The 14,157-nt window shown below is 53.0% G+C and overlaps 1 protein-coding gene across 1 annotated transcript; it reads right to left on the bottom strand.

The window, feature by feature from the left end:
• Positions 1–1,029: 1,029 nt before the first annotated feature.
• On the bottom strand, positions 1,030–7,133 carry LOC133771093 (NUT family member 2G-like). The gene is made up of 6 exons (XM_062206812.1): positions 6,595–7,133; positions 4,652–4,780; positions 3,401–3,537; positions 2,704–2,969; positions 2,314–2,430; positions 1,030–1,845 (listed from the first exon to the last, which is right to left on the bottom strand). Exons 1-6 carry the CDS (start codon positions 7,131–7,133, stop codon positions 1,030–1,032), a joined length of 2,004 nt encoding a protein of 667 aa, XP_062062796.1.
• Between the last annotated feature and the right edge of the window lie 7,024 nt (positions 7,134–14,157).

Raw genomic sequence — 14,157 nt, 5'->3', positions numbered from 1 at the left:
AGAATGATGGGATGTATAATTAAGCATTACAAATTCTTTTTTTTTTGCCAGCTGTTGGGTGGCTGTAGGGGGACAAGTGACAGCTGTGGTGTGGGGAGTATGCCAGAGTGGGAGGGGCTGGATGGCAGGAGGAATGTAAGGAGAGGGGACTGTGCTGAAGTGTACGCTTGATTAGGGAGTTTTTTTCTGAGAATCAGACTCTGCGAGGAAAAGCCTGCATTGAAGTTTCTGTGAGACTCCAGAGCGCCCGAGGTTCTGGAGGTATCCCGAGATTCTTGAAGGGTGGATGAGTGCTCTTTATGTATTGTTTAGTGAACCCGTGTGTCGATACGCAGTGGGGGTTCAGAAGTCGGTGCAGAAATGGAGGGCCTGGTTTCAACACTAAGGGATTGAAAACTGCATCTAGGATGCTGCTGTTCAGGGAAGTTCAGGAACCTTTTCTTGGTTGTCTACCACCACAGTGTTGCCTGCGTCCCACAGTCAGCCGGCACACAATTGCTCTATGGGACTGAGGAGCAGGGAGCACTACAGAGGTTTTTAAGTATGGACTACAGGTGAGCAGATGCATAGAGAAGCATCGTGCACATGGTTCCAAGTCTGCCTTGTGGTTGCTCTCCACAGCCCCAAATGCACGCACTCTTAGCACCAGATCCCCGGTCCCCACATTCTTCTAACTCGACTGCTTCGGATGCTTGTGTGCCCCAGGCGAGTCACCTGTACACGCACAAGCAGCGGCTTCCAGGCAGGCCCTCCTTCCTCAGAACCATCACCCGACTGCTGCCATGACAGAGAGCAGCAGCCCCTAGAGCATTCTCAATGGAACTTCCTTTATTCAAATAAATAATGCCCCAAAGGCACACCTACTCACCCCACCCAAGAGGTCCCTGGCAGCTGGCTGTCCCACCCTTCCCTCCCACACCCCTCCACCCCCCGCCACCAGCCCCCAGTCTTAGGAGCAGGTGCAGCACTACTGGATGAGTGAATGTCTTTGCGCTTTGGATTACAGGACACAGGGAGGGCCCGTATCCTTCAGGCTACACGTATGGGCCGGCTCCCGAGAGCCCGCCTGCCCTCCTGGCCTCGATGCTGCTTCTTCCTCCTCCTGGTGACCAAGGGGCCGTGGGTTCTCTTCTGAGCCTGGGCTTGTGCCACAAACCCCAGAGCCAGGGCCTGCCCCTCAGTGGCTCTGCGTCCAGGCCCTGAGCAGGTCTTCTTTGGGGCAGGGCCTGGGCTTCCCCGCAAACCTCGCTTCTTCGACTTGGCCGTGGTGCTGGCAGCACAAGTCTGGCCTCTTCCCTGGTAGCGGAGGGACTCGGGAACTCTCTGGAGCTGCTGTGGTCCTAGGCAAGATGGGGCCTCAGCAGGGCTCTGGTCAAGACCCAGAGGCAGCAGGTGACGCTGGGAATCGAGGAAGAAGTCCAGGCTGGGCAGCTCCTCATCCTTTTCCGTGGCCGTGCCCACTGCTGGTCTGGTGCCATCAGTAGAGGATTCGACTGTGAATCCCCAAGCAGCCTTTGGCCCTCTTGGGGCAGGCTTGTTTCTTGGTGGGATAGAAGTGGGCCTAGTGGTCCCTAGTGAAAGGCACTCCCGTTGCCCCGAGAAGGAAGCAGCAGTGGTAGGTCTGGAGAGGGGCTTGGGTGGGACCACGTGTCTCCGCGGTTCCTGAGACGATGCCCTTTGTTGGCAGGTCTCAGAACTGACGCGTCTTTGTGGGCCTTGGTCGTGCCTGTCTGCACCTGGGCAGGCTGTGGATTCAGGACTGGGGTGCCATACAGGTGCAGCCTGACTGGGGGTTACCCCCGCAGCCCCATTCCCAGTCACAGGCCAAAACGTCTTCTGCACCACCTACAGGAGGAAAAAGGCACTGAGTGAGTGACTCTGCAGCAGGTGCCAGGGCATTGGCGGGTGCAGCGCAGGGCATTCAGGAGGCAGCAGGAAGGGCAGAGTCCCTGGGCTGGTTTCACAGAGGGAAAGTTGGCTGTGCTGCCCTTGCTCACCCTAGAGCGCCGCACCCTCCCCTGTCCCTGTGCCCAACTCACGTGTCTGCACCTGCAGCCTGCCTGAATCAATTGCCAGAAAATACACATCCCAGGGAGGGTAGCTCTAGACAGTTTCCCTGCGCCTGCACTAAGGGGTCCCTCCTTCCCACAGTCTACCTACTTGTAGCTCGATCGCTTAGATACCTGCTGTCCCACCTTGCCCACACGGATCCGCTGGGCCTGCTCCCATGGTTTCCCTGCTGCCCCACGTGCCGCGCCCACCTACTGTCCCTGCACTCCTGCCTTACTCGCTCGACGTCCCTCCCTCCTTCACCTGGCCAGAGGTCAGCCCTTCCTCCTGCTCCAGCTCCATCGATAGGGCCACGAGATCCAGCTGTGGCTCTGGGGAAAGCAGTTCTTCCAGGAATTGGGGCTGAATGATGGCCTCCACCTGAAAAGGAAGAAAGAGATCTCTGCTGCACAGGAAGCATCTGAAAACCAAGGGGCTGCAAGGAGAAGCAGAAAGCAGTGCATACCCTTGCAGCATCCACGTTTGGTACTATAGATGATAGAAAAACCAGCTGCACACCCAATCATGCACGAAACACACACACACACACACAACACACACACAGACGGCAGTAACTGAGTCACCTGAGTGCATTCGGAGGGCGAGTCATGTTCATCCCCAAGGACGTACAAACCTCAGAATTTCACAGCCCACCTCAGCAATGAAGTCCTCCTGAGAGATGAGCTTCTCCACGTAGCTCAGCAGTTCTGGGTCTGGATAGTCCCCCTCCTCCCTAGGACTCCAGAAGCTGTCCTCTTCAGTGGGTCCATCAGGCCGCATTGGTGTATCCTTGATGTCCACGTCCTCCATCACAGTCTCAGTGGGCATCCCCTTGGGCACCTTGCCCTGAGGCTGCCAGTGTCTTTGTGGCAGGGTACAGGCAGGCAGGGCCTTGGAGCTGGCATTCCTGGGGCCACACCCTGTGGATGCAGTATACAGTGTGAGGTCAGGGCTTTGGGCCTTCCATGGCCCCCATTAGGAAGGTCAGTTGTTGGAGACACAAGCTATCAGGCTGGGGCAGTGCGCCCTGACCCTGGCGCCATGAGAGGACATGGGAGCTGGAGAACCGCTCAGCCAGCCACCAACGCTCTGTGCTCTCTTGCTCATGCCTCAGGCCATGGGAAGACTGTATTGGGTGCTTGGAGAGGTGAGGGGTGATTGGCAGTCCCAATGACCACAGAAATATCCAGATCATGTGCAAAGCATTAGGAACCTGGGCACGCTGTGGTACCTTCTGCAGGAAAGAGCAAACACGTTGCTCTGGAGAGAAACTTCCCACGGGGGTGGTTATGGAGGCATTTGGTCCCCGTTGCCTTCTTCATGGGTTGTGTGGTGAAGGGGGAAGCTTTACCTGGCTGCTGGACCGCCACTGTGGCTGGGGGCCCTTGTGGAACCAGCGGCAGTGGGCCTGGGGGTAGCTTGCACAGTTTCCCCTGCATCCATGTCCGCTTCTGAGTCTGCATCTCCTCTTCCTCAAACTCCATGAATCTGGGAAAGAAGGGACACAACCTACTTAGGAGGGTCTGAGGCTCTGAGCCCAGCAGCCAGCAAATGATGGCAGAGACGTGTGAACCTTGGGCTCTGCCAGCAGGACAAACGTTCTGGGAACATCTCACTCCCCCTGCACTCAAAGGGCCTGTGATGAGGGCTCTCTGCCCCATGGCAGGTGCATGTGAGCAAGGTGGTTCCCTGCAGCCTTGCCATTCCCTATGCCGATGCACATCAGGTGTGGTGCCAGAAGCCGGTCAGCACGTGATTCCTGCCAGAGGACTCTGAGACACAGACGAGGTTCAGGGACTAGGCTGGGCGTGAGTTCTGGCATGAAGACCAGGGGTGAGGTTCAGGGAGAAGCAGGAGTGTGGGTAAGCCTAGCTGAGAGGGATGTCCTCTGAGAGCTGAGTGTTGGTTCATGGTCTATTGGATGGGATGCCTGAGAGACAGAGTGGGGGCCCCACGGTGAGCCTGCAGTTCCCTGGGACCGAGCTCCATTCTGTAGAACGCTCTGCAACGGCATTTGAGAACGCTTTGCTCAATATCTGCCAGCTCCAGGGCATGAGGCAGAAGGAACATGGCCAGGGGAGCTTGTCACATGGGCACAGTTCCGTGGGTCAGAGGACGCACAGTGGACTCTGCTGGGTGTGGCACTTTGAACTTCAACAACAAGAGAGTGTGAGTTGCGGATACAGGTGAGGCCGGGGATCTTGGGGGGATATGCAGAGGACCCAGACGTGCAGGTAGTCGCGGGACCTTCCTGGAAGGGCAGAAACAGAACTGGCCTCCTGTAAGTGTGTGTGTGCTGACAAGTGCAGCCCACCAGGCCAGGGCCAGCCCACCAGGCCAGGGCGTGCAACCTCCAGGTCGAATATCAAGATTGGGTGAGCAGCCAGCTAGGTGGGGAAGGAACTTGTGTGGATGGGACACAGAGAACTCTTCAGAATCTAGCTGGTGGTGGAAACTTCCTGGGGAGAGCAGGGCCCAGGCAGGGGTTGTATCGGAACAGGTGTCCTCTTAGTGTCCCTGTTGACAGGCCCAAGGCATCAGGCCTAGCCCCGTATGCACCCTCCCCGAACTCGCAGATCCACGCTCAAGGCCCCCGACTCACTTTTCTGCCATCTCATAGAAGATCGCGCGGTCCCAGTTGCTCTTGTGTTGCCATTCCCGCATGGCAAACCGCAGGCCCTCCTCCAGCGGCATGGTGGGCTTCCTCTGGGCCAGAGTCCGCAGCACGGGGCTGTAATTCAGCAGGATCAGCATATCAGGAGGCCAGGCCTCCCTGCCCCCTAGCTGAGGGTGCACAGCTCTGCTCTGCTCCAGACTGCCCTCCCCTCTGTCCCTGCCATGTCCTCCTCTGGTGCAGGGTCCCCAGGATTCCGACCCACACATGGGGCCTCAGCACCACGGGCTGCATGGTCTGCTCGCGCCTGCCCTTGAGGCCTCAGTTTCAGTCGTGCATTGTTGAATGAATGCTTGTATCACCCAAATACTTCTTTGGAACCGCTCAGTTTCAAGGCACTGCTGAGTTGGTTTGGACGCGATGGGTTATGTGACGTGATGTGCGTAGAGCTCCACAGCTGCCTTGTAGTTTGTGTAGAGGGAGGAACTTCACAGCTCTGTGTGTCTAGCACCTCAGGACCCTCGGAGATTGAGTCCCATGCGCGGGAACGTGTGTCACTGGGATCTCAATCCTGCTGTGCCTTGTGCTCAGATTTCCAGACTCCAGATGCGAGACATGGACAACTGTGGCTCACAGTCAGCTGGGGCGAGGGACTGTGCCGGGCCGCCCATGTCTACTGAGACACTGCACAGAATGACTTGTGCCTGGGCTAAGACTCAAGTCCCTGGGCCCTAGTGCTGAGCATTGAGTCAGGTTGTAGGGGCAAGGTCACAACCTCGGGTTTCTGAGACTTTCTAGCACACTAGATGCTTGGACTCACAGGTGCCTGGGGCCCCTGCGGATATCCTGCCCTCCCTGGTTCCTCCAGGGACAGACCCAGGGCCCAAGGTTCAGGGAGACGGGGAGATCCCGGATGGTGGAGTGGACGGATGGCAATTGTGTTCCTAAGAGGATGCTGACAGGGGGCTGGGATGATTGGATCCCCAAACGTGGATCCCTTTCATTCGCAAGCACTGTAGGGCCACAGGCATGGAGTGGCAGGAACACCTTCCTCGTGTCACGCAAGGTGGGCTGTGTCTAAAGTGGTGCACGCGGAGTACACCCGCAGTGCTGCCTGGGGAAGAGAGGTGACTGTGGCAATGAGGAAGTTCTCTCTCTCACCTGCACAGCAGCCCAGGGGCTTGCGTCTAAGGCTGAGGATCCACTCAGACCCTGTTCACAGGACATTCGCTTTGTCTCTCTCCCTCTTCCCCGAGGCCTGCTCCTCACGATGATTGCAGGAGCTATTTTTCTCCTTTTATCAGGCAGAGCACATCCCCTGGCATCTGCTGTGTACATGACCTTAAACCTGTGGACGCTCTCTGCTGTGCCCTGTGGGGGGAATGTCATGCCCTGCTGCATGAGGGCCCTGAGATGGGTATGTGTGTGACTGACCAGGACAGCCCCAAGTGATGCAGCCCCAGCACACACGTGTGTGTCCCAGACCACCTTGCGGTCCTTCTGCACATCCGCAGCAGAGTGCGGGTGGGCTGGGGAAAACTCTTCCTGGGACCTGCCCTCCTGATCACCCAGCTCATGAAATCTCTGAGCTGTGACCTGTGTGTGTGTGTGTGTGTGTGTGTGACAGGCCGTGGGCAGGGGTTGCCGTGGCGACTGATGCGCACTTCCAAAGCGTGGCTTTCATGATCCCAGGGTCCTCCCTGAGCTTGAGTGTTCTGGAAATGTGACCATGGAGGTTCTGGAAGTGTTGTCACTCAGAGGAGGGGGCAGATCCAGTGAGCGAAGCCCCTGAAACTGTCAGGGTTGCACAAGACACACCCTGCTGGGAACCAAGCTTCTCACAGGCTTCTCCTTGCCTCAAGAGCTTCCTTCCAGAACCCTAGGCAGCCTGACCTTACCAGCCCATGGGCCTCCCAGAGCAGAGCACTCACATGAGGAAGCAGGACAGAGCTTCAGCATCAGGGCTTTGTGGACAGTGCCTCTGCGCCAGGGCCTTGTAACGCTGCCAGCGCCGGAAGTTCATATAGACGCTTGTGGGGTTGTGGGAGGCCTTGAGTGAGGCCTTGGCCTGGGAGGCGGCGGTGCCACACTGCGGGTCCCCGCCAGGAGGCTCTGGTCCAGGGTGTACTGGAAACAACATCACGGGGGCAGGCTGGGTGGCTGGTGGTGGAGGACCCACAGGATGGAGGTCTGGGCAGTAGCCCCCCTGGCCAGCCTGCATGTGCACAGTGGTTGGCACAGGCTGTACCAGCTTCTGCACTGAAGAGCCTGGCAGAAGCAGGGCGGTAGGATGCTGTGTTGCCTCACAGAGACCCCCCATGGCACTCCAGTTGAGAGGGGCCTGGTTGAAGAGCACAGGCTCAGAGTGCGGGGGCTGCACTGGCCTCCCGTCAGCTGCAGCTGGGCTGATGACACTGAAGTTCCCAGCCTCACTTGGGCCGGAGCCACCATCTCCTGCCACCATGGGCATCCTTGGCAAAGCAGCAGGTAGCACGAGCTGGCTGCCTGGTGGGAACACTGCATTCAGGAGGCATGGGGGTGGCTGCCCCCAGGGCGTCTGGGTTGCTGGGCCGAGAGTGGTGTGGGGACAGGGTGGCGGTATCAGGGGAAACGTGGAGGTGCCGGGATGCAGAGTCATGCCAGGTGCCAGCACTCGAGACGCTGTGGAGACAAAAGCATGGGGTGACTGGAGTAGGGCCCCTGCCCTCAAGAGGGAGGCTCTCCTGTGCTCCAGAGCCGATTGTTGCAATACAAGAGCAGTCTCTACAGTTGAGGCCCATGGGAATGGAGGAATGGCGCAGTCTGCACATAGTGCCAACTGAATCTCAGGCTCTGCTCCCACATTTGTCAAGGATCCACCAGACCCTGCCCGTCCACTTCGCCGGGACCCAGAAACACCAGGTTCCCAGCAAGGAACACTCGGCTTTCACTTCCGCGCACAATCTCCCGGGGCATTTCTGCAGAAATGGGCGAGGCAGGAGGTAGGACAACGCTGTCTGGAACTCAGCCCTGTGGAGGACCCACACAAACCCTAGTCCAGGAAAAAGGTACACGTAGCACACGTGCCTAAGGAATTGAACTCTTGTGGTCACATTGAACAGTACCTTCTTAGTTGTACTATACATTTGGCACTCTTTTTTTTTCTTCGAGAGCTGTAGAGTTACAGACAGTGAGAGGGAGAGACAGCATGGCCTTCCATCCTCTGATCAATGCCCAAATGTCTACAGAAGGCAGAGCTGGTCCGAACCGAAGCCGGGGGCCAGAAGCTTCTTGCGGATCTCCCCCGTGGGTGCAGCGGCCCAAGCACTTGGCCCATCTTCTACTGCTTTCCCAGTCCATGGCAGAGAGCTGGGTTGGAAGTAGATAGCGGGGACAAGAACCAGCACCCAGATGGGATGCAGAGGGCTAACCTACTGCACCACAGCACCGGCCCTACTGTTTGCATTGTTGGCAAGAAAACTGAGGACTGGCATTATGGCGCCGCAGGTTATCTTCCTCTTAGAATGCCCACATCCCATAGCAGAGTGCTGCTTTCCATTCGATTGTGTGCTTCTAAGCCAGCTTCCTGCTAATATATTTTGGAGGCAGCACAAGAAGGAACAGGTACTTGCATTCCTGCCATGCACTTGGGAGCCCCATTGGAGGTTCTCAGGGTCTGACTTTGCAGGCCCCAGCCCTGGGTCTTTTCTTCATTGGTCCAGTGAGCATGTAAATGGAAATGCTGTCTCTCTTCTCTTTGTCTATCTTCCCCCCATCTCTATATCTGTCTCTATCTGTTCTCTTTTTGTCACTCCACCATAAAACAAATACAGCACATCTTAACAGAAGAAGTAAAGAAAAAAAAACTCTTATTGAAGCTCCCTTTGAACATCAACCACACTACACAGCTGGGCGTGTGCATCGGCCACACTACACAGATGGGCGTTCCTGAGTGCAGAGAGGAAACTGAGCGCAGTGTTGTTTGTTTTATTTGACAGAGTTAGAGACAGAGAAAAAGAGACAGAGAGAAAGGTCGTCCTTCCGTGGGTTCACTCCCCAAATGGCCGCCATGGCCGGCGCTGCGCCAATCCGAAGCCAGGAGTCAGAGATCTCCTCCTGGTCTCCCATGCGGGTGCAGGGGCCCCAGCAGCTGGGCCATCCTCCACTGTGCTCCCGGGCCACAGCAGACAGCTGGCCTGGAAGAGGAGCAACCGGGACTAGAACCCGCGTCCCATATGGGATGCCGGCTCCACAGGCGGAGCATTAACCAAGTGAGCCACAGTGCCGGCCCCTAAGCGCAGCGTTGTTCAAGGCAGACTTGGACAGAGGGCCCACCGTGGAATGTGGTTTGTGTAAAGTGAATGAGACATGTGAGCATCTGGTAAAGGGGAGCAATTGTTTGGGAACTAGGGAGGCCCAAGCCATATGCAGGTGACAGTAAGTGGCAACCCTGTTGTGGAAGAAAAGACAACAGCTACTAGAAAAGGAAGAAGCCATCACTGGGTGGGAAGGAGCTGGGAGGCTGTGGGCCGAGGGGGTGGGGGTAACCCCCAGCCTGACCCGTGAGAGGAGAGCACACTGCAGAAGGGGTCAGTGAAGTCAACAGCCATGAGGCGTTTGATGGCCAGCTCTGTGTCTCCTCTGTGATGCGGGAATCTGAGACACCTAAGGAAAAGCACTCAGAAGCACCTTGAGGGCGAGCTCCAGGATCTGAAGAAGGCTAGGGCTCTGGTCTCCCCTGAGCCCTCCCTCTGTCTCCACCACATCGCCATCCCTCTTCCTTCTGCGAACCCGTGCTCAGGTGGCCTGTTTGCTTCTCTGTTGTCCAAAGAATCAACCCATGTGCACCCCGCCTCTTCTCCTCACCCCACACATTTGCACCGGGGCATCGTGATCCAAGTCAAAGTTGCTTCTCAACCTTTTCAGCATCCTCAGGTCAACATGAGTTAGCGGAGCCTCTCTAGGGAAGCTGTGCGTGTGGAACCAGGGTTCTGCCCGCCTTCTCCTTTGTCCCAATCCTCAATCCCCTGTCCCCAGGGGAAATGTCTAGTGTGCTTTCCCATGGGTCACAGGAGTGACAGGGAATCTGGTTTCACAGCCCCTCCCCTTGACACTTACCTCCTCCTGGAGCTGTCTCCATGGGCTTGGACACTCAGCAGGGCTGGCTGGCCGCCTCCCCAGTGGGAAATCACCAGTTCAGGACCGAGGCGGGGAGCGGGCTGCTCAGAGTCCAACTGCTGCTGGGACAAATTTAAAGGTAACTGGAACGGAATGTTGGGGTCAGGCTTCCCTGGTGGGGGAGGGGAGGCAAGAGATGGCCTGGGTGTGGCTGGGGACACATTCCATGGGGGTTCTGGCAGGCAGGCTAGAACCACAAGTCACACCTTTGATACACAAGGGATGTCTGTGTCTTTAGGCCATTTTAAAGCGTTTCAGATTCCCAACAGGAAGATCGTACTTGGTGACCCTTTAATTCCATTCCGTCTCAAGAAGCCTTCCTTGGCAGTCCTCACCCACCCTGCTTCCCATGTGGGCAAGTAGGCTCTAAGGATGTCCCAGAAGGGCTGCCCTTGCTCCTCCATTTCAGAACCCATGGTGTGATCAGCATAGGCTTGCGTAGGGACACTAGAGGATGGAGAGTCACACAGGGAGATCCTCTCAGCAGCCGGGTGTTGGGCTGCTGTGTGCACGTCACGCTGCAGGAGTCCGTCTCGCCTCTGCTGAAGTCCCTGCATTCTCCAAAGGACTGTCTGACCTTGGTCCCCTTTGAGGGAAAGCCTGCCCCACCGCGAATGAGGCTACAGCCTGCAGACTCCCTCAGAATGCCCCTCCCTCCTTGTCGGCGCTGACAGTGTCTGTCTGTTTTCAGTGTGTAATTGTTTATCCTCCTAATGATCTTCATTTCCTATTGTAGCATACAAAAACTTTGGATACTTGAAATCTTGAACGGAATGTTCAGGGATGTGTCGTTGTCACAGCAAGCCGTACTGGACACCCATTGCCTTTTTCCAGAGTGATCGTTGCGGTGTAGATGCAGACATTTGTAACCCAATGCATATAGACAGTATTTGTCAGTTCACAAAGCTTTCATTTACTTTCTGGATAAGAATATTTTGATATGTGAGTGTATTTCTTAGGTTACTCTCCTTGTCCTATACAGTAGATATCTCTAAAACTAAGACTGCATAATGCATACAAAGTCAAGTACCTGGGGTCAGGCATTTATCTAGCAGTTCAGGCATTCCTATCCTATAGCCGAGGATCTGGGTCCAGTACCCACTCCGTCTCCCTTCCAGCTCCCTGCTGTCGTGCACCGTGGGTGGCAAGTTGATGGCTCAAGTCGTCCGGTCCTTGCACACAAGCGACCATCCTGGATTGAGTTCCAAGTTCGAGTTCCCAGCTTTGGCCTCACCTGCACCTGGATTTTGAAGGTACTGGGACCTGAATGAGATTTTGGGAGCGCTGGATCCGCCTGTCCGCTTATGAAAAGAATGGTGGTACCCAAAATAAGTGGGTGTCCAAATGGATCCAATAGAAACAATGTCCGGTAAAAGAGGTTGTTTGGAATAGAACCACGCTGTGTGGATTGCAACGTGCTTTTTATTATTTCTGTGAAGTTCACATGCCCTAGGGATCCTCCACTGTATCTGAAAACTCAGCGTACGCATTGTCACCTAGTAGGCTGTTATCCTTGTCTAATTCCTTTTTTTTTATTTTTTTTAACTTTTACTTAATCAATATAAATTTCCAATGTACAGCTTATGGATTACAATGGCTTCCCCCTCCCATAACTTCCCTCCCACCCACAACCCTCCCCTCTCCCGCTCCCTCTCCCCTTGGATTCACATCAAGATTCATTTTCAATTCTCTTTATATACATAAGATCAATTTAGTATATATTAAGTAAAGATTTCAATAGTTTGCACCCACAAGAAACACAAAGTGAAACATACTGTCTGAGTACTAGTTATAGCATTAAATCAAAATGTACAGCACATTAAGGACAGAGATCCCACATGAGGAGCAAGTGCACAGTGACTCCTGTTGTTGACCCAGCAAATTGACACTCTAGTTTATGGCGCCAGTAACCACCCTAGGCTCTCGTCATGAGTTGCCAAGGCTATGGAAGCCTTCCAAGTTTGCCGACTCTGATCATATTTAGACAAGGTCATAAAAGACAGAGTGAGGATAGTAACCAATGATCCTAAGAGTGGCATTTACCAGGTTTGAACAATTATACAGCATTAAGTGGGGAAGAGGACCATCAGTACACACAGGTTGGGAGTAGAGCCATTGGAGGTAGATTAGAGGTTATGATTACGAAGGAATGAGGCCCAAGTGCGCTAGACAGGGTCTAGAACAAAGGACAGAGTCATTATTAGAGTAGCGAAGAAAGGTGCTGTCTAAGCTACAGATAAGTTTTCTGATTGAGAGGCAAATAGAACCTGACAGAAGGGGCTTGATAATAATCTGGTGGGCTTTAGGCCTTGTAAGTTAAGAGGCCCAGACCTATCTGTCTCTTCACATGGGGTACATCCTAAGGGAGGTGTGGACCTCCTAGGGGAAGGCACTCTGTTGACTTTCTTTACTTAGCTGGCCTGGGAGGAGAGCTGGATAGGTAAAGGCAGGTGGCATCTCTAACAAGAAATTTACAGTTCTGCCTTCAATGTTGCTGACCCTACGTGGCCGTCCCCTCAGATGCAGTGGTCACTTTGGAAGCTGGGCTGAGTGAAGAGCTTTTCAGCTTAGAGCCAATAAGATCTGTGGCTCTGACCTGGGCATCCTTCGACTCCAGGGCAGGTCCATTTCCAGTGATCCAACTCTTGGCAGAGCTGCCAGGGCTCTTCACAAGTTGACTTCTGCTGCTGAAGCCCAGGCTTACCACACTGAAAGCCACTGCAGTCGACTGGCCTGTTGGGTCTCCTTGAGGGCAGATCACTGTACAGATCAGCCATTAATAGGCCTCCCACCCATTGCTTCTGATGCCTAGCTTTCTTTTCCTCCTGGTCTTTGTTAAAGCAGACCAGAGGACGCAAGTCAAGGGAGTGGCCAAGTCCCATCTCTAATCTTCGGTGGCCTGAACTACAAGTCTATAGTCACAGGCATGTTCTGTAGTAGTTTTTCTAAGGTAGACAGTGCCCATGAGGAAAATTATATTCTCACTTAAAAACTTTCTTTCCCTTTGGTCTGGAAGGGAGGTTTTTACTACTTACTGTTTACTTCACTGATGGTGAAGTAAATCTAGCTAGGAGATTATTATTTAAGCTCTTATTTTGGCTATGCTATTACAGAAAAATGTTAGTCATTTCTTTTATAAGGTCTAAAGATTAAATTGTGTGTCCTACAGATTCCTTCATAATAGAATTAGTTTCCTACCTTGAAGAGAATAGAGAAATGAAAGAACAAGTTGGGCTTAGAATAGAGAAATGAGGGAGCAAGTCCTAGGTCGCTTGCTGACAATAGCAATATTACATGCATACTTAGCAAACAGTTTCAACCATTAGATAACAACTAAAGAAAACATTTACCAGGAGGTCCAATGCCTTCTATAAATTTTAAGAATCATGTATTTGGAAACACCTCTTAAATATCTAACATGGTGTAGTTTGTTTAACCAGTAACTTAAGCACAACCATATAAAATGATTTTAGTTTCTTTCTACCAACAAGTATAAAACATATGATGCAGAGATTCAGGTCACACGAATTAAAATGTATCTTTGATTAATTTTAGCAGCTTAAATTTATGGACAATCTTATCTACAAGCCAATTAAAATAAAATTCTTAATAAAATTTTCCATGTGGAGACCAGTAGAAGCACCTGGCTCCTGGCTTCGGATGAGTTAGATGGCGCTGGCCGCAGCGGCCATTGGAGGGTGAACCAACGGCAAAAAGGAAGACCTTTCTCTCTGTGTCTCTCTCTCACTATCCACTCAGTCTGTCAAAAAAAAAAAAAAACATTTTCCCATGTGGATATACAGTATGTACACACATATAACATAACATAATAGACCAATATAGCAATTTTAATAATAGCTTTTAAAATCTTTAACTCTTTTTGTAGATTGCCAATTGATTTGAATTGCTTTTTGTTTTTAGTAACCTCAGTTAACCATACTTTCTCCTAGTTGGTACTGTTAATACATTATTGGCTTCATCTGTTTACAGAGCTGTCCCAAAGTACTGAATACAATAGAAGTGGCTGCAAAAAGTCCATAGGAGCCTATAGGAGGACAGCTAAACACAGAACCAACAACGCTTTAGTTTTATGAGCAGCAAATCATATATAACTGTGGATGACAAAAGACTTTAAGTTGCCATGTTTAAAATTATAAACTCATCAACCAACAAGAGGCACTTGCTAACTTCACAGTATTTTTGAAAGCACCTGCAGGATTTTACAAGTATTTAACCCTTTAGGCCTCTGGGGCTTTCTCATTAAGATAACTAACATGTCTAGTAACACTAGATCATTAGACTTTTTAATTCTCAAACATTTGTATTAATTGCATTTT

Source organism: Lepus europaeus, chromosome 12, assembly GCF_033115175.1.
Source record: "Lepus europaeus isolate LE1 chromosome 12, mLepTim1.pri, whole genome shotgun sequence".
Classification (NCBI taxonomy): domain Eukaryota; kingdom Metazoa; phylum Chordata; class Mammalia; order Lagomorpha; family Leporidae; genus Lepus; species Lepus europaeus.
Note: the sequence above shows the minus strand (reverse complement) of the source record. Positions and strands in the feature narration are given on the sequence as shown.

What these genes read in the sequence shown, in the direction of transcription:
- LOC133771093 (XM_062206812.1), bottom strand. Translation starts at nt 7,133, where the DNA reads ATGCCCATGGTGGCAGGAGATGGTGGCTCCGGCCCAAGTGAGGCTGGG. An exon ending in TTCTATGAGATGGCAGAAAA is followed by an intron (nt 3,538 to 4,651) that starts GTGAGTCGGGGG and finishes CTTCTTTCCCAG; the next exon opens with ATTCATGGAGTTTGAGGAAG. An exon ending in AAGGGCTGACCTCTGGCCAG is followed by an intron (nt 1,846 to 2,313) that starts GTGAAGGAGGGA and finishes TTCCTCCTGTAG; the next exon opens with GTGGTGCAGAAGACGTTTTG.